Source organism: Lynx rufus, unplaced genomic scaffold (genome assembly GCF_022079265.1).
Source record: "Lynx rufus isolate CCGP_SWC_20201006 ecotype Redwood Valley unplaced genomic scaffold, mLynRuf1.p SCAF_23, whole genome shotgun sequence".
Classification (NCBI taxonomy): domain Eukaryota; kingdom Metazoa; phylum Chordata; class Mammalia; order Carnivora; family Felidae; genus Lynx; species Lynx rufus.
The window spans coordinates 21,061,971-21,088,634 of NW_025814838.1; the positions used below are offsets into that span (position 1 = coordinate 21,061,971).

The following is a 26,664-nucleotide window of genomic DNA, read 5'->3' on the forward strand; positions in this document are numbered from 1 at the left end:
GAGGACCCAGGCTCCAGGGATGCTGCTCAGCGTGCCATCATCCAAGCAGCCCTGCAGAGGACACAGGGTGAGGTGAGAGGGTTCCAGGGGCCAAGGGCCAAGAGCTCAGGGTGGGGCAGTGGGAGAGGGCTGCCTTTTCAAAGCGTCTACCACCCTGTGGGGGGTGAAAACAGACTGCCAGACCTCCCATTGGTTTCCCTTCTGGTTCTCCAGGTTCCTGTTCCTGTTAGTCAATGTGCCCACACGTGTGTGTGTGTGTGTGTGTGTGTGTGTGTGTGTGTGTGTGTGTTTGAACAACACAGGTTGGAACTGCATGAGCCCACTTATATGCAGATTTTTTTCAATAAATGCAGTTAGTACAATAATGCATTTTCTCTTATGATTTTCTTAACATTTTCTTTTCTCTAGCTTATTTTATGTGGGAATACTGTATATAATACATGTAACATACAACATGTGTTAATCGTCTAATGATGTTATTGGTAAGGCTTCTGGTCAACAGTAGGCTGTTGTAGCTAAGTTTTTAGGGAATCAAAAGTTATATGTGGAGGTGTGCCTGGTTTGCTCAGTCAGTAGAGCATGTGACTCTTGATCTTGGGGTTTTAAGTTTGAGCTCCAAATTGGGTGCAGAGATGACTTAAAAATAAAATCTTAAAAAAAAATTTTTTTTAATGTTTAGAGACAGAGAGAGCATGAACGGGGGAGGGTCAGAGAGAGAGGGAGACACAGAATCCGAAGGAGGCTCCAGGCTCTGAGCTGTCAGCACAGAGCCCGACACGGGGCTCGAACTCACGGACCACGCGATCATGACCTGAGCCAAAGTCGGTCGCTTAACCGACTGAGCCACCCAGGCGCCCCTAAAAATAAAATCTTAAGGGGGCACCTGGGTGGCTCAGTCAGTTAAGCGTCCAATGTCCAACTCTCTCTCTCTCTCTCTCTCAAAAAAAATAAGCATTAAAAAAAAGATTTTATTTTAATATTTATTTATTTATTTATTTGGAGAAGGGGGAGGGTGTGCATGAACGGGGAGGGGCAGAGAGAGATTGAGAGAGTGAGAGAGAAGGAGGGAGACAGGGGATCTGAAGCGGGCTCTGTGCTGAAAGTGAAGAGCCCAATGCAAGGCTTGAACCCACGAACCATGAGATGATGACCTGAGCTGAAGTTGGACACTTAACTGACTGAGCCACCCAGGTGCCCCTAAAAGAAAGAAAATCTTAAACATTATATGTGGATTTTTGACTGCGCGGGGTATTGGTCCTCCTAAGTCCTGTGTTCAAGAGTCAACTGTATGTGTGTATGTATATCTATATATATCTAGATGTATATATCTATACCTATAATATATAATGTAACCATATACATACATATGTAGGTATATGTATATGATAAATAGAATGATATATGTGTATGATATACAGATTATGTAAGGTATTTATATCCCAAGTAACATAAATCCCATTACTATCTACATTTTATAGACTCAGAGAAGTTACATTGTTAGTAAATGGCAAAGACAAAATTTGTAGCAAAGTTAGAAGGGATTTCAAGCCTCACTACACTTTACTGCCCCCCTTACAAAGGAGTCCCCAGGAAAGTTTTTTTGGAGTCACCACTTAACCCCTGACACCCAGGCACTTAACCAGCCCCTTCCATCTTTTGTACTCCTAACAGGAGAAGGCCTGGGCCCTCCGGGGTCAAGGTAGCTTTAGGAATGTGGGATGATGGTACTTCAGAGCCAGTGTCTGGACATCCCCTGCAGCCCCCAGATATAGCCCACTGTGCCTATACTATGAGAAGAGAGCACTTCCGCCCTAGCCCTGCCTGGCTATTACTCTGTGTCAGGGCCCCCATGAAGGCAGCAGTAGCAGATGTGAGTGGTGGGGTACTTGCTTTTGTGCTCACAGAACCTGGAGCAGGAGCTTGGTGCACCTTGAACTGTGAACAGCAGGGTGGGGACGCAGCTCATAACACATCAGCGGATGTTTTTTGGAACCGGGCTCTGTAGGGCAGACTGTAGCGTAACAGAATCACCAGATATTCTAGGTTCTTCAGACAGGCAAGGCAACAGGGTAGGGAAAGGCATTACAGGTTGCAGCAAGAACATGTACAGTGGCTCAGAAGACTGAAAATTGCCCAACATGTTGGGGTAAGAAAGTATCTGCTGCGAGAATATGCGGTGATGACAGACCAGATCGCGGAGGGTCTTGAACACCACGGCGAGTTCACTTTAACCTGCTGACTGGGGTTAACGCCTAAAGCTAAGCGGCGGAGCTGCTCGAGTCTCCTCCGAACCCTGGAGCAAATTCCACATCCGTTTCTTCGCTGCAGCCCGTTAGCCCCGCCCCTATCCCCGCCCCCCGCCCTTCTGGCCTAGGAGCCCCGTTGTCCTGACAACTGGACGCCAACAGCCTCCCGGACCAGTCTTTTAAATTCTAAAGCTGGGAAACAGGAAAACACGTCGCTCGTCTTCCCACCCGTCCCCACCCACCCGTTTCCCGCCCCCGTCCCATCAAAATCCCGACATGTACCTTCGGAGGCCACTCACCTCAGGCCTCTACCTGCCCTCTCTGAACAGTTTTGACAGGACTATAAACAGTTCCCAGTGCGTTCCTCCGGACCCGTTCGCTCCCCCGGGCCGCGGCGCAACTACTGAGGCTGTCGCCGCCTTTGGAATCCCCCCTCGGCAGTTTTACATTACTGGACTGCCAACCGCACTTTTTCCCCCCGCTCCTCTTTCGGGACTTGGCGCGTCCTGCCTCTCTTGAAATAGGATTGGTTTCCCTGGCTAGCGGAGGGGAGGGGCAAGGCGAACTCCTCCTGTTGATTGGCTGCCGCGGGGGTCACACAGCGAGCCGGGCGAGCTGACCGGAAGGCTCGGGTGCGGGACGGACAAATTCCACAGCGCCGGGAGCGCCCCGCGGCCCGGCGAGAGTCCCGGCGTGCTCCGCGCCTCCCGCAACCACTTCCGGGGCGGGAGTGGGGCCGCGGTGTCCGGGCGCTGCGGCGGCAGCCCGCGCGGAGGGAGCCCGGGCGTGCGTGGCGGCGAGCGCGCCGGGCTGAGAGAGTGCGGCGGCGCACCGGGACTCAGCGCAGGTACGCTCGGTGGCGGCCCGACACCGCCTGGGGCCGGCATTTGCCGCCGGCCTGTCTGCGGCCAGGCCCGGCCCGCCGCTTGGTAGCCGCGTGAGTTTCTGGCTACGCTTCCGCTTTTGCATCCTTGTAGAGGCGACGGCAGAGCCACGTGCCATGTGGGGTTACCAGGAGGAGATGTCAGGGGATGTCTGTGCGGTCTGGCCTGGCGGTGTTCTCGAAGGACCCACCCCGGGGCCTGACAACCAGGGTGGGTACCCCAGTCTGCGCGAACGGCTCACGCGTCAGGACGAGACGGGCTGCCTTTGGGCTTTTGCAGACTTCCTCCCTGTGGGCGTGGCGGCCGACTATCAGCGTCGTTATTTTTTAGTTAAGGTTTTTGGGTTATTGAAAAGGTAATGGATACTAAGCAAGTCTACAAATGTATGGATGAACGTAATCGTTTTATTCATAACAAATACCCCATCATTGTAGAGTGTGTGACATGTGGCATGGTGATAAAAGAAGTACCAGTAGCTTTACGGCCCCGTGGCATCCGAGTTCTCCCTCCATAGGCTCCTAGAGCCGGGCCTGGTTGTGATTGCTGCCTTGCAGGGTGAGAGACACCTGAGCCTCTAATAATAAGAGAGACCACATAGGGGCACCTGGCTGGCTCAGGCAGTTAAGCTTCCGACTCTTGGTCTCGGCTCATGACCGACTGAGGTCATGATCTCATGGTTTGTGAGTTCGAGCCCCGCGTGGGGCTCCGTGCTGTGGCTGCGGAGCCTGCTTGAGATTCTCTCTCTCCTTTCTCTGGCCTTCCCCCACTTGTACTCTCAAAATAAATATATAAATAAACTTAATTTTTTTTAATGTCTATTTATTTTTGAAGGGGAGAGAGACAGACTGCGAGTGGGAGAGGGGCAGAAAGAAAGGGAGACACAGAATCCGAAGGAGGCTCCAGGCTCTGAGCTGTCAGCACAGAGCCTGACCCGGGGCTCTAACCCACAAACCAGGAGATCATGACCTGAGCCGAAGTGGGACTCTTAACCTACTGAGCCACCCAGGCACTCCTGTAAATAAATAAACTTTAAAAAATATATGAGAGACTGCATGGACTCTACTCTGGAGGAGGCATTTGGAGTAAAAGAGACCCACCTATAGGAGGCTTGAGGGATGTGTGGAAAGGGGCCCTTAACTGGCACTTGGCTTATTTGGGTTCTTATCCAGTATTTGTTGGCTTGGACTATTCAGGTTGGGGTTTCTTGCCTGCAGAGTGAGAAAGCTGGTTGATCTCAGGCCCTGCCAGTGTGAGGAGGTGGTGGTACCAGAACATTGGGCTTTGCTCTGAACTTGGTTACCTACAGGCCCCATCATATGTACACATATTCTGGCCAAGGGCTTACAAGATTCTTTGTCCCTCAGATTGGTGGCTTGTTAGTTGTTTGGCCATCTCAGCTGTTACCTGGAGTGTGGAAGCATTCTTTAGTAGAGACTGAGGTCCTAATGCATCTGTGAACTGCTGGAGTACCTTTAGGTCATCTGAATGGACATGACCCTCCTTTTCTCTCTTTGCTATAGTTGTTTCCTTGTTCTCTCCCACCCATAGTAGGTAGGAGACAAAAGTTACTTGGGGACCTAAAGGTTCTAATAGGAAGCTAATGGCCTGGCATTGATTTGGTTAGGATTCCCAGAATAAAGGACTTTCATGGACTCCTCATCCTGGTATAGTGGCTCTCCAGGAACGTTCCATCACCCCACAAATTTTCCAGTGTATCACTCTCCCATCCTTCCTGTTTTCAAGGAATGTATGGGTGGATTCCTACTCAGTCAACCTTTGCCAAACACCAATCACATCATAGTTTCTGTGCTGGGACTTACTTGTCTTTTCTTTTTAAAGATTTGTTTAAAATTTTTACATCAGGGTGCTCCTGGGTGGCTCAGTCGGTTAAGTGTCTGACTTCGGCTCAGGTCACGAACTCACCGTTCTTGGGTTTCAGCCCTGTGTTGGGCTCTGTGCCGAGAGCTCACAGCCTGGAGCCTGCTTCAATTTCTGTTTCCCTCTCTCTCTGCTCCTCCCCCACTCACATTCTGTCTCTCTCTCTCTCCCAAAAATAAACAAGGATTAAAAAAAAATTTTTTTTAATTAAAAAAAAATGTTTACATTAAAATTCACTCATTTGGTGTTTGGGTCTATGAGTTTTGATTAACGTATAGAGTCAACATATCTACCAACCAGTATATAGAACATTCCCCCCAAATTCCCTCTTGCTGTCCCTTTGTGGTCCCCCCATTCCTAACCCCAGTCCCGCTGATCTGTCCTCCAGCCCTTCCATTTTGTTTTTTCTAGAATGTCCTGTAAATGGAATCATAAAGTAGGTAGCCTTTGAGTCTGACTTCTTTAGCACAGTGAGTTTGATGTTCATTCATATGTTGTGTCTATTACTGTGTGTGTCAACTCTTTGTACCTTCTGCTTATTAGTAGCGTTCCAATGTACGGCTGTGCCACTGTTTACTTATCCTTTCGTCCATGTGTGTTTAACAACAGCCCCTTGAGCTATGCCCCCATTAGGGCAGAAGTAAAGACTGGAGATGGTAAATAGCAGAGCTAAATTTTGATATAACTCCCAAGTCCAGGCTTCTTTCCAACCACACCCGAGAGTTGATTAGGTCCAGTGACCCAATTAACGTTTCTTAACTGCCCATCCAAGAGGTTGTCAGGCTTCCTGAGTTCCTGGAGAATTCCCTTTGTAGATCTGGGGCCTGAGGGTTGATGAAGGAAAGTGTCCACTGCAATGTGTGACTCACCATATATGCTCCTTTCTTTGTGTCTGGTGACAAGCTCACCGGTATTAGAAGGATGGAGCTGCCCAAACCATATAGCACTTAATGATAATCTTCTAAGTCTGTCCCAGGAGTTGGCTGCATTGAGTGGCAGTCTGCTAGGATAGTGACCAGCCGCCTACTGCAGGTGGGAGTGTGACCATCCTGTTCTGTTCCCTGGAACAACCAGGAAGGAACGCTCTAACCCCTCGATCTCCCTCCACAGTGATGTCGGAGCTCAGCGATGAAGCCAGTGAGCCAGAACTCCTGAACTGCAGCTTGTCCATGTGGCATGGGCTGGGTGCTCAGGTCGGCCGGGAGGAGCTGGCCGTCCCCTTGGATCTTCACACAGCTGCTTCCATTGGCCAATATGAAGTGGTGAAGGAATGTGTGCAGCGGTAAGAGACCTTGGGAAATGTTCCTGCTCAGATTTTGAGTACCGTCTCTGTGGCTTCAGATCCCAGGTAGGGCTGTCAGTGAGCTTATGGGGCCTTGCACACAGTCGCAGACATGGAACACACCGAGATATATCCCTGTGTCTGTCGGACAGCTGTCACTAATGATTTAGGCTGGACACGAATAAGTCCGTTTTTATTCCTAAGAAGAAAACGACAGTTTGGGCTTTTTTCATAAGCTTATGAATCATTTCAGACTTTTGTTAACTACAGTCATTTTATGGTTTTTACTAATTGCAGAAGTGCTCAGACAAAACAAAAAGTTAGAAAGTGATGCCCTGTGGCCTCCTTTCCCCAGGAGATTCATTTTTATCCCTTGTGCCTTCCTGTCACTCTGGCTTCTACCATAGAGGAGGAGGAGGTGGGATTCATCTTCCTCTCTGGGGATCGCCACCTGATTGCCACCTGCAGTCTTACACATGCGTTAATTTAGTTTTTGGAAAAGGACCAATCTCCTTGCCTCCACCCCCTTACATCCACCTCATTGTTTCTGTTTCTCACTGACAACTAGGAGAAACCATCTATGTCTATATCTACGTGTGCCTGTTTCAGTTCCTGGGGAGCCAGAGCAAAGCCTTGTATAAGCCCTGGGTTTCTGGTTCCTAAGTCATAACTGCCACTTATAAATATGTGGCCAGTTAAGCACAAGTATAGCACTGTGGTAAGACATAATGTTTTGTACTCCTGTACCAGGTGGCTTTTGGAATGTTAGCTGGATACACAGGCAGCACATTCCCTCACAGGGTCACTGAGACCCCAGTTACAACTTTGCCCCTTTGGCGTTCTTGGGTTTTTAAGCCTTTGGGTGTACTGTTTAAATGCATAGTCCAGGAAGGCGCCTGGGTGGCTCAGTCGGTTGGACGTCCGACTTCGGCTCAGATCATGATCTCACAGTTTGTGGGTTTGAGCCCCGCATCAGGCTCTGTGCTGACAGCTCGGAGCCTGGAGCCTACTTCGGATTCTGTGTCTCCCTCTCTCTCTGCCCCTCCCCCGCTCTCACTCTGCGTCTCTCAAAAATAAATAGAACATTACAAAAATTAATAAATCCACAGTCTGGAATGGCTCCACAGGGGAGAGGGGAAGTGTTTGTGCTCTGGTTGGGACTGTAGCCCTAACTGACACCAAGGCTGCTGACAGTAAGCAGACTGGGACCTGAAGCGAGTAGAGGCATCAGAAGGGAGGCTTGGGCCCAACTGGACATGTCAGAGCCTCAGAGACACTCTGTGGAGGGCTGGGCTCTTCTCCACATGGAATTGAGCCACCAGCGAAGGTCATCTGGCCAGGATGGACTGGTCTCTGTGCGCTCTCCCAGCCAGTGGCTACCATTGCATTCCTGGGATCAGGACCTTCTGGAATGGCTGCGTGGGTATCCCGGAGTGAATAGAAGTTGCTAGCAAATGGAACATAATTGTCTGGCGTGGCTTCTTGTGTCCAAACCTCTGAGAGGCACAGACTGTGGGTTGACTGTCAGACTGGACTGCCAGATGCTGGCTTCCAGCTGTGGCAATGAGAGCATCGCCTACCTCCACTGGAGGCTGGGATTGTGCAAGAGGAAAGCTGTGGGGCATGAACCATGCAGGGTGTTCTGGAAGTAGATGCTATTTCCATGCCCCAGGCCCAAACTCTGGGGTAGGAAGCCCATAATTTTTTTTCCTGGGGGAAACGCTTCTTTCGAATTTTGGTGGAAATCAATGAAGAAGATAGGATCCTCTGGGTACTGATTTTCCAAGAATGTTTTTGTAGGATGAGGTGACGAGGGAGAAATCTTACCCATTGTCTGAGTCCCTTCCCCTTTCCTTTCCACCCAGCACCGGACTAGCAGATCCTGGTCTGTTGGAAGGCAATCAAGGCTCCGGGTCACAGTTTCTTGACCTTGGCACTCCTGACAATCTAAGCCAGATCATTCTCTGTTGGGAGGCTGACTTGTGCATGCAGGATATTTAGCGGCATCCCTGGCCTCCACCCCCTAGATGCCAGTAGCTTTTCCTTATGCACTTGTGAACCAGTAATGTGTCCAGACTTTGCCAAATGTCTCCTGGGGGGCAGAATCCCCCGGTTGAGAACCATCTGTGTTGCTGGGGGTAGGAAAGAAGAGAATTGCTGGCCTTGGGGTAGGAGGAGGGGCCAGTGAGAATGTGCAGTTGGAGGAGGAAGATAGCCCTGTGGACTTTGCAGAGGCAGCTGTACAGCAAACCTAACTGTTCCCCTGTCTTTCTCCCCTCCCCTATGATGTCCAGCGTGGCAGATAACTTCTGCTTCCTGGCTGTACTTCCCCCTCTTTGTCTTGGCCTGGCCTTGCCGCCGGCTTTGGCAAACCTCACACGTGAGATGGCGGGACATGTCTAGCATATTTTGCATTTGTTTAGGAGAGAGTTAGATTTGAATAAGAAGAATGGTGGTGGCTGGACCCCGCTGATGTATGCTTCCTACATTGGACACGATACCATCGTGCACCTGCTGCTTGAGGCGGGGGTGAGTGTGAATGTGCCGACCCCGGAAGGGCAGACTCCACTGATGCTGGCTTCCAGCTGTGGCAACGAGAGCATCGCCTACTTTCTCCTCCAGGTGAGCTACGAGGGGACTCAGGCTCAGAAATGTGCGGGGCTCCCGGCTCTGGCAGAGACGTGAACCACCGCAGACCATGGTGTGCGTGTGCGTGTTCGTGTAATCACTTTGATTCTTGCAGTGTGACGGCCTGGAGGGCGCCCGCCCCACACAGAGGAGCTGAGGCTGTAACGAGCATTCTGTGTTCTCTTGAAGCAAGGTGCCGAGCTGGAAATGAAGGACATTCAAGGCTGGACTGCCCTCTTCCACTGCACCAGCGCTGGGCACCAGCAGATGGTCAAGTTCCTTTTGGACAGTGGAGCGAATGCCAACGTGAGGTGATTACCAGGTCTTTGGTGGTCGCTCTGACTCTGAGGAGGGCAGCTGGGGAGGCTAGAGTGCAGAGTAGCCCCTGCCTTGGGCAGAGGGGACAGTCCTGTCCAGGCATGGGGAGCTTGAGGATAGGCTGAGCTTTTTCCTGCATCTGTCAGGGGACATTGGGTACAGCACTTTAAGTGCTCTGAGTCTCATTTTCTTCCTTCCTTCCTTCCTTCCTTCCTTCCTTCCTTCCTTCCTTCCTTCCTTTCTCTTTTTTTATTAACTTTTTAAAATATTTATTTATTTTTGAGAGACAGAGACAGTGTGAGCAGGACAAGGGCAGAGAGAGAGGGGGAGACACATAATCCGAAGCAGGCTCCAGGCTCCCGGCTGTCAACACAGAGTCCCAACCCACGAACTGCGAGATCATGACCTGAGCCACAGTCGGACGCTTAACCGACTGAGCCTCTCAGGTGTCCCTCTTTTTTTTTTTTTTTTTTAATGTTTATTTATATTTGAGAGAGAGCACAAGCAGGTGAGGGGCAGAGAGAGGAGGACAGAGACTCTTAAACGGTCTCTGTGCTAACAGCAGGGAGTCAGATGGGGCTCAAACTTGTGAACCGCGAGATCTTGACCTGAGCCGAAGTCACTTAACTGACTAAGTCACCCAGGTGCCACTGAGCCTGAAAACTGGGGATGGCAGTACCGGTGTCATGGAGTTGTTAGAAAAATTACATGTTCTGTCACACATCAGGGGCCTGGGCCTGGCATTGTGAATGGCACTCCATTTACATGCATTAAATGCTAACTCCTTTCTCCTTCTTGCCTTTGTCTGTGTTGGGTGAGGTGATGCTTTGAAAGTAGTCATGAGTTTTGTAAGCCGGAAGGGGTGTTGTCGTCCAAAGCATGTCACAGTGATAATCCCCTTTCAGCACAGCAAGTACCAACCCCGCATCCACCTGACACTGTGCACGCCCCTGGCTGAAGCCATCTCTTATAAGATACATGCCACCGTTTCATATGCCACTGAGGAAGAAGTGCCACTGATCAAAATGCCACTTGCCTGTTGATTTTAAGATAAATTCTGGCTTGGGAGATGTTAAAATGCAAAAATGGTGTATCTTACAATGGATGAAACCCAGGATTTAGCTTGGTTCCTGTCTTCTAGACCAGTCTGAAGGGAAGTGAGGGTCAGAAGGCAGCTGTAGGCAGTGCTGAGCAAATTGTAAGCAAACCCCAAAATAAGCATCAGATACTAGGCAAACTAAGGACAAGGTAGATGGTTGGTCCTGGAGCTTTTGGGAGGGTTTCTGGAAGATGTTGAGCTCGAGGCATAGGATCTGGATAGGTGGAAGGGAGACGCGGTTTTCTGTGTGCAGTGAAGGGCAACGGTTGCTTTCGGCTTGTAATTAAAATGGAAATTTAAGAGGTGGCAAGTGGAAGCAGCTTAGGAGTGATTATCGGGAGCACCTGGGTGGCTCATTCAGTTAAGCGTCCTACTCTTGTTGTTGGCTCAGGTCATGATCTCGCGGTCATGAGATTGAGACCCATGTTGGCCTCTGTGCTGACAACGTCGAGCTTGCTTGGGATTCTCTCCCTCCCTGTCTCTCTGCCCCTCTCCTGCTCTCTGTCTCCCTCTTTTTTTTTTTTTTTTAATTTTTAAAGTTTATTTATTTACTTTGAGAGCGTGAGTGGCAGAGGGGCAGAGAGAGAGGGAGACAGAGAATGCCAAGCAGGATTGAACTCACTAAACCATGAAATCATGACCTGAGCTGAAACTAAGAGTTGGATGCTTAACCGACTGAGCCACCTGAGTGCCCCCTCTTTCTCTCTCTCTGTCTCTCTCAAATAAATAAACTTAAAAAAAGGGTAGAACCAGAAGAATTTATGAGGCTGATGTGTTAATGTGAACTTTTTCACATCTCTCTGTTGGTTCTGGGGAGAGGGAGACCTCTGTGCTTAGGGAAGGGTGACTTTGTACCAGCTTGGTCTTGCCTGCAGCAGGGAAGCTTCTGCGTGGCAAACTTCTCTCCAATAATTGTCTGACCATGGCCTCTGTCTTGTAGGGAACCAGTATATGGATTTACTCCTTTGATGGAAGCAGCTGCCTCTGGCCATGAAATAATTGTGCAGTATTTTCTCAATCATGTAAGTGACCCTGTTTGTTAGCTTACACTTTAGTCACAGCAGGTGAGGAATCTTCTCCTTGAAGTATGAGCTATCACAGAGTTTTCTGCTGCACGGAAGTAGCCGCTTTCTATTTATTGAGCACGTTTTCATCGTATCTGTGGATGCCAAGTGTTGTGTGGCACTCAGGTACAGTGGTGAGTAAAAATAGACACCTGTTCCTGTAATGCTATCATTTCAGAACTGTGGAAAATATGTTTTAGAAAGTAAATAACTTATCCCATTACTTAAAAACATTAGAGTAAGAATGCTAAGATCTTCCTCCCTTTTCAGCCACCCCCTGCTTCTCCCCAAGGTGCCCACGTGGTTTGAGGCAGCCCCAGACTCTTCTGCTTAGGAAGGTGTACCTGTAGACAACTATAAACACAGTGCTTTCCATTTTGAGCGGAGTGGGATTCTACTGTGTATTTATTCTGCAGCTTTTAGAAGATCACTTAATATGCAATAGATCTTTTTTTCCTTCTACAGTATATATGGGTGTAATTAATCAGTTCCATAGTAGTTGAGATTTAGGTTTCTTACATTTTACAGTTATAAACAGTGCTCTAGAGACCCTCTCTGTACAGGGAACTTTGGCTTGCGTGCAGGTATTTCTGTATATCGTATTTCTGTAGGAGGGGTTGCTGGCGTTCACATGTTAATTTTTTTAATTTTTTTTTTTTAATTGATTTTTGAGAGAGTGCAAGTCGGGGAGAGGTAGAGAGAGAGGGGGACAGAGGATCTAAAGCAGGCTCCACGCTGACAGCAGCAAGCCCGATGTGGGACTTGAATCCACAAACCGTGAGATCATGATCTGATCCAAAGTCGGACACTCAACGGACTGAGCCACCCATGCCGCCCCAACTCACATGTTGAATTGTAAATCAAAACTACTGGGACGTCTGTAACATAAAAAGACAGACAGTAATAAGTGGGTGAGGATGTGGACAGTTGGAAGCCTCACACACTGCTGACAGGAATGTAAAATGATGCAGCCTGTTGGGAAAACCGTCTGGCAGTTTCTCAAACAATTAAACATAAAGCCACTCTCCTCCGTATCTACCCCCAGAGAATTGAAAACAGGTCCACACAAACACTTAACACACAATGTCCACAGCAGTGTTTTTTCGCCATAACCAAAAGGTGGAAATCCACATGTCCATCAACTGATAAATGGATAAGTAAAATGTGGTCTTTCCACACAATGGAATGTTATTGAGCCATAAAAAGGAGTAAAGTTCTGACATCTATTACAACATGGACCTTGAAAATACTACTGAGTGATAAGAGCCAGGCACAAAGGACCACATACTGTATGATTCTTTATATTTGAAATGTCCTGAATGAGCAAATCTGTAGAGATAGAAAGTAGATTAATGGTGGCCTAGGGCCAGCAGCAGCGGGTGGGAAGGGATGATGAGAGATGGGAGTATTGGAGAGAGGGTAGTATTTAAGGGGTACAGGATCTCTTTTCAGGGTGAGAGAAATGTTCTGAAATTGATTGTGGTGATGGCTGCATGCCTCTGAGTTATACATTGTAAGTGGGTGAATTGCATGGTACGTGAATTATATCTTAATAAAGTTGTTGAAAAAGTTCAGGAGAAATAGAAGTCCTAACAAATTCCCACTGAAGGGTGGTCTCTTGCTTCCCCACCAGTAGTATGTGAAGGGGCCCATTTTCTCATGTCTTCACCAGCTCAGGAACTTACTCGTGTTAAGTTTCCGCCAATGTGGTGACAGAAATGTGGTATCTCGTTTGGGTTTGTACTTATCAGTGAAGTTGAACATTTAAGGATACATTTATTGGCCAATTTGTATTTTTTTTATGAGTTTTCTCTGTTTTGGGGCCCACTTTATTGGATAGTTTGTGTTTTACTTAACTCATTGGTAGAAACTTGAACATAATACAATGTTAATAGGCTGTTTTTCTTTGAAAAAGAATTTGGGGATAGTACACTTACATGAGACAGGGGTACAGGGAGCCTGCCTGCCCCCTTTGCTGCAACCTGCTTCTAAGCTTGATTTTTTTTTTTTTTTTTAACTGTCTGTTGGGGAGATTGTTCTATATTAGTGTATGTTAAGCTCTCTTCTCTCTCTCTTTTCATGGCGGCACAGCACTCCCTTGTAGGGATGGATCAGAGATTTGACAGTGGTCTGTGGATGAAATTAGGTCGTTGCCAGCCATTTGCTGTCACACACAGTGCCGTGGAGACTTTCTGCACATACATCTCTGCACACGTGTGTGACCACATCTGTCTGGTTGAGTAATGAAGGTAGAATTTTGCGTGGAGTGTAAGTACAGTCTTAACATAGGTGTTGCTCACTTGCCATCTGAAGAACAAACTGTACAAGCTTCCATTCTCTCCACAGTAGCAAGAATTATGAACCTTAAATTTTGATTACTTATTTTTGAGAGAGACAGACAGACAGGATGCAAGTGGGGGTGGAGCAGAGAGAGAGAGAGAGAGAGACAGAATCTGAAGCAGGCTCCAGGCTCTGCACTGACAGCGCGGAGCCAGACACGCAGGGCTTGAACCCATGAACCGTGAGATCATGACCTGAGCTGAAGTCGGATGCTTAGCCAACTGAGCCAGCCACCCAGGATCCCCTCTTTCCTTTTTTTTTTTTTTTTTTTTTAATGTTTATTTATTTTGAGAGAGAGTGCATGTGAGTGGGGGTGGGGCAGAGAATCCTAATCAGGCTCCACGCTCAGCACAGAGCCTGCCGCAGAGTTTGATCCCACAATTGTGAGATCAAGGCCTGAGCTGAAATCAAGAGTCATATGCTTAACCGACTGAGCCACCCAGGCGCCCCCCTTGAAGTACTGTCAACATACAGAAAAGTACAGAAGATAAATCTAATACCACCCACATGATCCCAGGGTGACCTCTCTGCAGATGTTGGTCTGTACCTTTCCTGTCCCTGAGTTTATACTTTCATCACACACTGTGTGACCTCAAGGAATGCACAGATTGTTTTATATATTTTATTTTATTTTATTTTATTTTATTTATTTATTTTTTTATTTTATTTATTATTTTTTTTTAACGTTTATTTATTTTTGAGACAGAGAGAGACAGAGCATGAATGGGGGAGGGTCAGAGAGAGAAGGAGACACAGAATCTGAAACAGGCTCCAGGCTCTGAGCAGTCAGCCCAGAGCCCGACGCGGGGCTCGAACTCACGGACCGCGAGATCACGACCTGAGCCGAAGTCGGACGCTTAACCGACTGAACCACCTAGGCGCCCCTGTTTTATGTATTTTAAAGATACGTGTAAATAACATGTCAGACTGTTACGTGTCATTCAACAGAGTTCTGGTACTTGGAGATACAGTTCATTCATTTTGACAGCTCTGTGTATGTTGAACATAAGAGTATTTTACATTTTATTCATCCTTTCTTAGTGGACATTTAAGTTGTTTCCACTTTGCTATTGTTGACAGGGCTGTGGTTCTCGTTTTTTACTTGTCTTCTCAAGCATGTGTGGAAGGATTTTAAAGAAATCAGAATATATTCTTCAAGTAGAATTTTTTTGTGTGTAGGGTGGGTGAATCTTTACCAGACAGTGTTAACTGACTTTCCTGATTGATGTTCTGATTGTTGTAGCTCTCATCCTGTATGCCCTCAATAACACTTGGTACACTGTCAGATGAGCTGTCTCCTGTTTTTGCCTTTCTCTGATTTCTGGTGAGGTTGAGCATTGTTTCGCATATTTATCAGCCATTTGGGCTTTCTTTTTGCAAATAATTGTTCTCTGAAGGTAATTGCACTCTTAAGACCTAGCATAAGGTGAAGAATAGATGAGTATGAGCTCAAACCTGTAAAAAGCATAACCTCTGCTTCTGAGTTGAGAGTTTGATTTCAAGTAAGGTAGAACTGGAAGTCATGAGACATTCACATAGTTTTTTAAGTGGAAAACACATGGGAAAGTCAGAGACTTTAGGTAATTTATCTACCATGCAGATTATGCCCCTCATTTGGTACCTTTATTCCCCAGCTGGGTGTGAGATTGTCTGTTGTAGGCAACTTGTTTTGAGGAGCAACAAATTGAATTGGATTTCTTTTGAAAATTTTTTGAAATTTTGAAATAATTTCAGGCTTAAATGTCAAAAGAATGCAAAAAGTTTCTGTGCCTTCATTAGATTCCCCATATATTAACATTTCATCTCGTTTTCTTTATTTAGTCTCTCTTTATATACATATTATCTTTTTAGAACCATTTGAAAGTAAGTTGCTGACATAATGCCCTTTTTCCCCCTCAGTACTTTAGTATGTATTTCCTAAAAACAGTTTTGTCTTTCATAATCACATACAGCAATCAAACTCTGGAAATCAACTCTGAGTTCTCCCTCTAGAGCACTAATCGGGAGTAGAAGGTGTTGGTCGATTCAGCATGATTCCTTTCTGGCTGATGGTGGTGGGCACTGCTGGGAGCCTGTGGCTGATGGCCAGGTTGTTCCTCTGCTGGCGAGGCCATGTGGCTAGGCCTGCATAGATGCTCCTTTGCTCCTCATTCCCTGTAGATTTCCTCCTGCTCAGTCATGGTTAGATCTCAGGGAGCCAGAGGGGCGGGCCCTCCAGAGCCAGTCCCCGGTCCTGGAGACAGAGAACTGCATGAGGATGGACACTCTGTGCTCTGCAAGGACAGGAGAGGGCTGTAGCTGCCTCCCTTGTACTCCGTTCCCCTTCCTTCTGGGAGGGCCAGGCCCTCACAGCTCCACCAGTCATGTCCTTCTCTAGTAATATGTTACGTACATTATAAAAGAGGAAGAAAAACCAAAACGTTGTAAAGGATGGATAAAAAAATCATATTTTCTTCCCTCACCTCAGGGACCTTGTCCTCGGTTCTATTTTCTTCCTCATTTAGTCACTAAGGAATAACATTACTGCTTTTTTCCCTTTCCTATAGTCTGAGGTTGAAGTCTTCCAAGCTTAAAAACAGATGATAGTTGAAACCCTGCAGTAAAGATGGTGTTGTTTGTTTTGGTTGAAACGTTTGGGTTCTTTCTATCAAATTGAAACTAGAAATTTTCCCTCTTTCCCTCCCCCAGTTTTACTGAGCTAGAACTGACAAACATCCCTGTTGTAAGTGTAGGGTGTACAGTGTTGTGATTTCACTTCCATGGATTGTCAAGTGATGACCACGTATTCGGCGAGCGTCCACATCTTACGTAGACACACACACAGATTGTTTCCTTGTGACGAGAACTCAGGATTTACTCTCCACAACTTCAATATATGTCAAATGGCAATGTTCACTGCAGTCATCGTAAATTTCTTATAACTGGAAATTTGTGCCTTTTGACTACCTTCGTTCCATTTCCCCTTCTAGACCCGTCTAGAAATGATCTTTGAAGGCTGAAGGTTTCATAGCTGATTTCTAACTAGAGCTCTTGAAAGTGGGGGATTATAGAAAGTAAAACTCAGTTAAGGTCTTGTAAAAATGCAGTTTTGTCCTACTAGGGGACCTGTGATAATCACCTTTTATATTAGGCTCAACCAAGCTTGTCAGTTGGTCATGGGTTTTCAAAATAAAGCAGAGGAGTACATAAATGAATGTTTATTGTACAGTGGTATATGCCTGCTATAAAAGAATTAGAAAGTACAGTGAAGCAAAAAGAAATCCAAAACTATTCCTAATCTCATCACCCAGATATCACACATGTTAATAACTCATTGAGTATCCTGATTTTTTTTGTAAGTTTATTTATTTATTTTGAAAGAGAGAATCCCAGGCAGGCTCTGCACTGTCAGCACAGAGCCGATACGGGGCTCGAACTCATGAAAACTCTGAGATCATGACCTAAGCTCAAGTTTGGACATGTAACTGACTGAGCCTCCTGGGTGCTCCCTCCTGTTTTTTTTTTTTTAATAAATATTTTAAGTTAAAGTGGAGTCCTGTTATACAAAATGTTTTGTAATATGCTTTTTTTTTTCCTCTTCACGATGTCTTGGGCACCCCATCCATATTAATACGTATATACTTGGACCTGTCATATAAATGGGGGACTGGTGTTCCACTTTACAGATCTCACTTAGTTCACTGATTTCTCATTTTAGGGTCTTCATGGTTTTGACCATGCTAAATGCTGATGGGAACATCCCAAATGTTAGTGTATGTCCTTAATTATTTCCTGAGGCCAAATTCCTGGAAGTGGAATTGCTGGGTGAGAGGTGTGTACACGTTTAATGTTTGCTGGTTTGTCCTCCAGAGCACTGAGCCCCAATGGTTCTGCCCTCAGACACCAGACTGCTGGGTTGAAGCTTTTAAAATGGAAAGCTCGTTTTTTTATACTTTTAAAGTAAGCGTGCTCATGAGTAGTGAATTTAGAAACGAAGGAAGATTAGGAAGATGGAAGATTATTTTTGAGAGAGAGAGAGGGACAGAGCATGAGCAGGGGAGGGGCAGAGAGAGAGGGAGACACAGAATCTGAAGCAGGCTCCAGGCTCTGAGCTGGCAGCACAGAGCCTGACACGGGGCTTGAACCCATGAACCATGAGATCATGACCTGAGTGGAAATCAAGAGTTGGGCACTTAACTGGCTGAGCCCCCCAGGCACCCCTAATCATGTTCCTTTTTGCTTTATCTTTTATCTTTAAAATATTTTTTCCATTCTTCTTGAGATAAAATTGACATATAACATTATGTAAGTTTAAGGTGTGCTACATAATGATTTGAATTATGTGTATATTGTGTGTAATACCACAGTAAATTAACATCTATCACCTCTCATAGTTACAAACTTTTTCCTTGTTAAATAGCTTTTTTTTTGTTTGTTTATTTGAGAGAGAGAGAGAGAGAGATTGAACACAAGCAGGGGAGGAGCAGAGAGAATCCCAGGTAGTCCCTGTGTTGTCAGTGCAGAGCTCGACATGGGGCTCTATCTCATGACCCATGAGATCGTGACCTGAGTGGAAATCAAGAGTCGGACACTTAAATGACTGAGCCCCACAGGTGCTCTTAAATAGCTTTTTATCAATGATTTAATAACTTCTTTGTGCCTTTCCATGAACCTGTAAAAGTGCATAAACAAATAAGGTCTGAAAAATATTTTAAAATATAAAACTTGTCTTAAATCCTCAATAATAGCAATATGGTGTGGAAATCCTCCTATAACTTATGAATGTGCAGGGACACCTCATTTTATTGTTTTACTGTATTGAATTTCGCAAATGCTGCATTTTTTTTTTACAGATTGAAGGTTTGTGGAGACTCTGCTTCAAGCAAATCCGTTGATGCCATTTTTGTAACAGCATTTGCTCACTTTGTGTCTCTGGGTCACATTTTTAGTTTTTATTTATTTATTTATTTTGAGAGAGAGAATATACAAGCTGGGGAGGGGCAGAGAGAAGGAGAGACAGAGTCCCAAGCAGGTTCTATGCCACCAGCAGAGAGCCCAATGTGGGGCTCAAACTCACAAACTGTGAAATCATGACCTGAGCTGAGATCAAGAGTGGGACGCTTAACCAACTGCACCACCCAGGTGCCCCTTGGGTCACATTTTAGTAGTTCTCACAGTATTTCGAATTTTTTCATTACTGTCATACTTGTTATGGTTATCTATAGTTAGTGATTATGACTTGCTGGAAAGCCAGTTGATACCTTTTTTTTTAGCAGAAAATTTTTGTTTGTTTGTTTAAATAAGCTCTATGCTCAACATGGGGGTTGAACTCACAACCCTGAGATCATGCTAAACTGAAGCAAGCAGGTACCCCGATAAAGTTTTTTTTTTTTTTTTTTTAATGTTTTAAATGTTTATTTACTTTTGAGAGAGAGACAGACAGACTGCCAGCTGGGAGGTGAGGGGAGGTGGCGAGCAGAGAGAAAGGGAGACACAGATTCTGAAGCAGGCTCCAGGCTCCGAACCGTCAGCACAGAGCCCAGTGTGGGGCTCGAACCCACAAACTGCGAGATCATGACCTGAGCTGAAGTAGGACGCTTAACCGACTGAGCCACCCAGGCGCCCCTCCCAATAAAGTATTTTTTAATTTAGGTATATATATTGTTTTTACCTTTTGTTTTGTTTTGTTTTGTTTTGTTTTCAGAGAGAGAGCGAGCACTGGGGGAGGAGCAGAGGGAGCGGGAGAGAGAGAATCTTAAGCAGGCTCCACTCCCAGTGCAGAGCCCAACTTCGGGCTCAGTGTCAAAACTGTGAGATCATGACCTGAACCAAGATCAAGAGTCCAACTCTTAACCAACTGAGCCGCCCAGGTGCCCCCATGTTGGTTTTTTTAGACATAATGCACACTTAATATAGACCACCGTATAGTGTAAATACAACTTTTATATGCACTGGGAAACGAAAAAATTCACTTGACTTGGTTTGTTGCGATCCTTTCCCGCAGCAGTCTGGAACTGCACCTGTGGTATCTCTGAGGTGTGCCTGTATAATGTATATATTGTCATGATTTTTTTTCTTAAGTTATTTATTTTGAGAGAGAGCAAGCAGGGAAGGGGCAGAGAGAGAGGGAGAAAGTCAAGAGTCAGACACTCAACTGATGGAGCCACTTAGGTACCCCCATATTTTCATGATGTTAAAAAATCTATGGGGGCGCCTGGGTGGCTCAGTCGGTTAAGCCGCCGACTTCGGCTCAGGTCATGATTTTGTGGTCCGTGAGTTCCAGCCCCGCGTCGGGCTCTGTGCTGACAGCTCAGAGCCTGGAGCCTGTTTCAGATTCTGTGTCTCCCTCTCTCTGTCCCTCCCCATTCATGCTCTGTCTCTCTCTGTCTGAAAAATAAATAAACGTTAAAAAATTAAAAAATAAATAATCTGTGGGGCGCCTGGGTGGCTCAGTTGGTTGGGCCTCCAACTTCGGCTCACGTCATGATCTCACGGTTTGTGGGTTCGAGCCCTAGGCCGGGCTCTGTGCTGACAGCTCAGAGCCTGGACCCTGCTTCGGATTCTGTGTCTCCCTCTCTCTCTGCCCCTGCCCCACTTGTGCGCTCAAGCTCATGCTCTCCCTCTCTTTCTCTCTCAAAGAATAAAAAAACATATAAATGAAAATAATATAACCTATAGGCTTAAAAACAGCCAAACAATAAAACTTACAGGAAAATTAATAGACATTTTAGGAATAAGCATTAAAAAACTTCTGTAGGTTTTCTCATACTTCCCCATCCCAGAGTGTTAATAACTCTGAACAGATTTCTACATAAGTGAAATCCTGCTATGTAAACTGGGATACATAGACTTCTGCAGTGTGTTTTTAAATGTTAGCAAAATATCACAAACTTCCACATCAGTAGAGAAACCTGCCTCATTCTTTCTGATCCAGTACTTGATAGTAGTGATATGCCTTAATCCATTTAACCCTTCACACATTAATGGGTGTATTTGTTTCCTGTGGCTGCTGTTAACAATTTACTATAAACTTGGGGGGCTTAAAACACAGAAATTGATTTTCTCACAGTTCTGGATGCCAAAAGTCCAGGGTCAAGGTGTCAACAGGGCCACATCCCCTCCAAAGGCTTTGGGGAGGAATGGTTCCTTTTCTCTCTGAACTTCTGGTGGCTCCTGGTGTTTCTTGGCTCGTAGACGCATCATTCAGTCCCTGCCTCTGTCTTCACATGGCTGTGTCCCCAGTGTGTCCCTGTCTTCTTCTCTTCGTCATAAGGATACCTTATATCTTATATGTTGTAAAGACATACTATGGTCCTTTCAAAAATTCGGCTATACCAATTATTTGTAAATACCAGCGTTTATGGCCATAACATAGCTGACTCCTCCCCCATTTACACTGTCTCCAGGTTTCTGTTACTGCAAATATGTTCTACCAAACACCTATGTCATACAAGCTTTCTCTGTTATTTGGGGTAATTTCCTTAGGAGAGAGTCCTAGGATTGGAAACATTTGTGCTGAAGACCAGAAGTACATTTTAGGCCTTTGGATAAAAACTCCCAGACTCTTCTTCAGAAGGATGGTGCTGTCATTGTGGTTGTGACTTTTAAAAGTTGCTTCCCTGGTGAAGCTGTTGTCTACGGTTTTCTCTGTGTGAAGAGAAGTGGAGCGAGTTGGGCATGCCCAGATTCAAAGGGTGAAGGTCAGGCTCTGGCCTCATTGCCTGCAGTGTGCCCTTCCCCACCTGGGGCAAGTGCCTGCCTCTCCCTTAAGCACCTGTCTGCCTGGCTTGGAAAGCCCAAGAATGAGGTTGGAGAGCTGCCACGGCTCTCTGGTGGGGAGACTGCTGCTAGCAAGCCCCTCCCCAGCGCCCCCCACCTTGTCCTTAAGGAGCCTTCGCCTTTTTCTTATGCAGATGTGGGGCTGTTAAGGGCCCAGGGCAAGACCTTTCCAGGGTGGTGAGAATTCAGTGTACTTTTTGGTTGGAGTCCAGAGTCTGCATCCAGGGAAGTGAGGGTGCTTTACGGGGCAGGTTCCTAGTACTTGTTCTTTCATGAATTTCACAGGGAGTCAGAGTGGACACGAGAGACCACAGTGGAGCCACAGCCCGGATGCTGGCCAAGCAGTATGGACACATGAAGATCGTGGGGTTGATAGACGCTCACTCTCCTACTCTGCCCAAGAACCTCTATCGGAGCCCAGGTATCTGCTTCTGTGCCCTCTGCTGGAGTTCCGCAGGGCGGGATGGGAGAGGGAGGAAGACCCGCCCCTGGCCCCAGCTCCCACCTCTCCTCCAGAGATTTGGCTCTCGCAGCCTTGACAGGAGACCTCTGCTTTCCCTGTGACTCCACTGTACAGTCGAGGTTGAGGCTTGCTGGTCTGATAGGAGAGACGTTAGAATGTAGAGTGGTTCCTGCCAGGCTGAAGGTGTGCACAGGATGCCGGGGTGCCCAGGGAGAGGTGGCACGGCGACCACACGAAGGGGATTGCTTACAGTTTCTTGACTTTGCTTGTGGTGCTTATTGCCATGTGAAATGTTTTAATTTTATGTAGTCAAGTTCAGTCTTGTACTGCCTTTAGATTTGGGGTCACAGAAGGTCTTTGTGCCTTGGTTGTGTATGAATTTGTCCGTTTTCTTCTGGTACTTCCATGGTTTCATTTTTTATATTCAGCTCTCTGATCCATTTATACTTTATTGTCATGCATGGTGTGACGTGTGGTTTTTTTCAGATGGCTTCCCCATTGTCTTGGCTTCATGAAATTATTCAACAGTCCATCTTTGACCTGGTGATCTGAGAAGCTATCTTTGTACTATATTCTGAATTTCTTTTTGTGTCCAGGTCTGTTTCTGGACCTCTGTTCTGTTCCCCAGGTCTGTCTGTTCATACAGCAGACCTCCGCTGTTGTAAATATGCAGAGGCTTTTTGCCTCTCGTCCGGCCACTCCCCCCTGCAGCCTTTCCTTTTCAGTGTTCCCATAGCTATTGCTGTTTTGTGTGTGTGAACTTGAACACCAGCTTGTCTAGCTGCTTAAAAACAGCAGGTTATTGAGATTGTGGCAGATTTATAAATGAACTACCCTTTCATGCTGTTGAGTCGGACTCTCTAGACAAGGGACATCTTTTGTGTCTATTGGAGGGTTTAAAATCTTTCCTCGTAGACATTTTGCATAGAACTTTTTATTCCCAAGTGTCTGATTTTCTTTGTTGCTGCTGTGGGTTGGGTTTCACTGCCATTTTACCCTCTGCTTATTGTCTGTGACTATGAAGGCTGTTGATGTCTGTACACCAGTTTTATATTCCGCTGAATTCTTTCATTTGAATTTATTGATTCTGTAGGGTCTTCTAGGTATGCTACCATATAATCTGTACATAGAGATAGATTTACTACTTCTTTCTGATTTTTGTACATCTGGTTTCTTTCATTCATTTACATTGGCTCCTACTTTTGGTTAGGTGTTGAACAGAGTGGGGATAGTGGGCATTCACCAGGTCCTGACCTTAGCAGAAATGCCACCTTAGGTAAGACGCTGATTTTAAGAGTAAGGTGTGCATATATTTTATCATGTTGAGAAAGAGTTTGTCATTTTCTATATTCCTGAGTGTTGTTTACAGCCATCAGTGTTGAATTTTGTCAAAGGCTTTTTTAGCATCTGTGGAGATGATTATTAATTTTCTCCTTAAATCTAGTAATAGAGTATATTAATGAATTTCCTAATAACGAACCAACTTTACTTGCTGTGTAGAAATCCTATGTGGTATATTATTTTCTGAATGCAATATTGGATTTTGTTTGCTAGTATTTTATTTAGTGTTTCTGTATGGCTGTTCATTTATAAATGGTATTGGTCTGTGATTCTCTGTTTTGTCTTTATCAGGTGTAGGTATCAGTATTGTACTTCATACAAAGAATTTGAAAGTTTTCCTTTTTGTGCTCTGGGACAGTTTATGCAGTATTGGTACCCTGTGGTGGTGGTTTTTTTTTTTTTTAAGTTTTTAAAATTTTATTTTATTTTATCTTATTTTTTGATGAAGAATTTATTTACTTTTTTTTTTTTTTTTTTTTTTTTTTTTTTTTACATTTACATCCAAATTAGTTAGGATATAGTGCAACAATGATTTCAGGAGTAGATTCCTTAGTGCCCCTTACCCATTTAGCCCATCACCCCCACAACCCCTCCCGTAACCCTCAGTTTGTTCTCCATATTTATGAGTCTCTTTTGTTTTGTTCCCCTCCCGATATTATATTATTTTTGTTTCCCTTCCCTTATGTTCATCTGGTTTGTCTCTTAAAGTCCTCATATGAGTGAAGTCATACGATTTTTGTCTTTTTCTGATTTTACTTAGCATAATACCCTCCATTTCCATCCATGTCATTGCAAATGGCAAGATTTCATTCTTTTTGATTGCCAAGTAATACTCCATCATAATATATATACCCCATCTTCTTTATCCATTCATCCATCGATGGACATTTGGGTTCTTTCCATACTTCAGCTATTGTTGATAGTGCTGCTGTAAACATTGGGGTGCATGTGTCCCTTCGAAACAGCACACCTATATCCCTTGGATAAATGCCTAGTAGTGCCATTGCTGGGTCATAGGGTAGTTCTGTTTTTTTTGAGGAACCTCCATACTGTTTGCCAGAGTGGCTGCACCAGCTTGCATTCCCTCCAACAATGCAAAAGAGATCCTCTTTCTCAGGATCCTCGCCAACATCTGTTGTTGCCTGAGTTGTTAACGTTAGCCATTCTGACAGGTGTTAAGGTGGTATCTCATTGTGGTTTTGATTTGTATTTCCCTGATGATGAGTGATGTTGCACATTTTTTCATGTGTCAGTTGGCCATCTGGATGTCTTCATTGGAAAAGTGTCTACTCATGTCTTTTGCCCATTTCTTCACTGGATTATTTGTTTTTTGGGTGTTGAGTTTGATAACTTCTTTATAGATTTTGGATGCCAACCCTTTATCTGATATGTCATTTGCAAATATCTTCTCCCATTCTGTCGGTTACCTTTTAGTTTTGCTGATTGTTTCCTTCACTGGGCAGAAGCTTTTTATTTTGATGAGGTCCCAGTAGTTCATTTTTGTTAAACTTTATTTTTGAGAGAGAGTGTGAGCAGGGGAGGGACAGACAGAGGGGGAAAGAGGATCTGAAGTGGGCTCTGCCCTGACAGCAGAGAGCTGGATATCTGGGGCCCAAACTCACAAACCGTGAGGTCATCACCTCAGCTGAAGCTGGAAGCTCAACCAGCTGAGCCACCCAGGTGTCTTGGTAGCCTGTGGTTGGGGAAGGTTTGGAAGGATTCTCCTGTGAAACCATCTGGGCCTGGTCTCTCTTTGTGAGGTGGCTCCTGCTAAGTTTTTCTGTTTCTTCTGCAGAAATTGATCTGCTTAAGCTTTCTCATTTCACAGGGCCAAGTTTGGTAAACTGCACTTTCCTAGGAAATCCGTTCATTTCAGGATTTCAAACTTACTTAGGTCTGCAAAATTGTTTTTGTCTGCATCCTTCTAAAAAGTTCCAGTGGTTATTTTCCCCTGTCATTTTCCCATCTTGCCTGTCTTCTGTGTCAGTCCTGTCTTACGTTTTTTATCTCATTCATTCTTTGGTGATTTTCTTCTTGAAGTACTTCTTTTGCATCCAAATCTCTTCTTCCTTGGGCACCTAGTAACTGAGTCTTCATTTTAATATTTTGACCTTTGGTGTTTGGATGTTTGTTTTTTTTAAGATTTTATTTTTAAGTAATCTCTGTGCCCAACGTGGGGCTCAAACTCACAACTCTGAGATCGACTGTTACATGCTCTACCACCTCAGGCCAGCCAGGTGCCCCACTGACCTTAGTTTTCCACTCACTTCCTGGGTTCAGTTTTCCTTTCTCATAGTTGTGTGCACATGCCTGTGTCTTTTTGGTCTCAGTTTTGGATTTCTAAGTCAGGGTGCTTTTTCCTATCCTCTGATGCTTGTTTAAGGAGGTATCCGCCTCTGGGGCACCTGGGTGGCTCAGTCTATAGAGCATCCAACTCTTGATCCCAGGGTTGCCCCGTGTTGTGTGGAGAGCCTACTTAAACAAATTATCCACTCAGAGTGTCACAGAAAGTGTTAGAGTTTTCTTACCTCCTCCTTTATGTCGGTGGTTTGGGGAACTAGCGTCTTCAATCGCTGGTGTCCAGCCTGTCTCTGCCTCCTCCCTGGAGTAGTTGTGTTCATGGATCGCTGGAGCACTTCACCTACAGGGCTTGGCGGCCCGGCTGCAGTGAGGGCCCTGCTTCGGGGTGTCTCGAGAGGAGTCCTTGCTGGATGGGTTTGGTTTGTTTCTTGTGGGTTTTCTTTGGACAGGGATGTAGTTAGGCCAAGCCTGTGTGTCCTTGATACGTTTTTGTCTTGTCAGATCCTGAACTTCACCTGCTCGCTTTTTCTGTTCACTGTTCAGTTTCCAAAAGGTGCCTTCCAGGAGTGGGGCCGTTCTGCCCCCTCATGTCCCACGTGCATTTTCAAGTTGGTTCTCCAGGGCTGTGCTTCCCCTCCGCCGGGACTCTTCAGTATTCCTGCCACAGAATGGACTTTTTCTGGGGGCAGCGTTGGCACTTCTCTCTCTTATATGTGGTATTCTTCTAGATCTACTTGCTCCCTGCGGAGACCAGGTCTGCATGAGCAGGAAGTCTCTGTGGGAAGAGAAGTGGGTGTGTCTCCTCTGGGCCGGAGCAAGGAAAAGGGGTCAGCGGTGCTACCTGCCGTCCTATTCTGTGGCAGCGTGGGGATCGCTTGGCTCTGTCTGTAGTCCTTGGTGATTTGTCAGCTTTGAGAGGACGTGTTGGGGGCAGGTGCAGATTCACAGATCCGCCCTTGGCCTTGCTTGTCCCTCCTCTCTCGTCCTTTTATTCCTTCTGACTCCTCCATCTACTGACTGGGTGGGACCATAGTCTCCAGGTGGCATCGAACCCAGAAGGCA

General features: G+C 45.8%; 1 protein-coding gene across 3 annotated transcripts in view; it reads left to right on the forward strand.

Annotated features, from left to right (window-relative positions):
- Positions 1 to 2,953: 2,953 nt before the first annotated feature.
- Positions 2,954 to 26,664, forward strand: part of ANKS3 (ankyrin repeat and sterile alpha motif domain containing 3) — a 34,273-nt gene continuing 10,562 nt past the window's right edge. For 2 of the 3 annotated variants that reach the window (XM_047087448.1, XM_047087449.1), the window contains exons 1-6: positions 2,954 to 3,093; positions 6,119 to 6,290; positions 8,714 to 8,912; positions 9,108 to 9,229; positions 11,276 to 11,357; positions 21,783 to 21,918. In XM_047087448.1, the coding sequence (XP_046943404.1) occupies positions 6,121 to 6,290; positions 8,714 to 8,912; positions 9,108 to 9,229; positions 11,276 to 11,357; positions 21,783 to 21,918 (709 nt within the window). In that variant the 5' untranslated portion in view covers positions 2,954 to 3,093; positions 6,119 to 6,120. Of the gene's footprint in view, positions 3,094 to 6,118; positions 6,291 to 8,713; positions 8,913 to 9,033; positions 9,230 to 11,275; positions 11,358 to 21,782; positions 21,919 to 26,664 lie in introns of those variants that run through there. The other variant, XM_047087450.1, reaches the window with a different exon arrangement.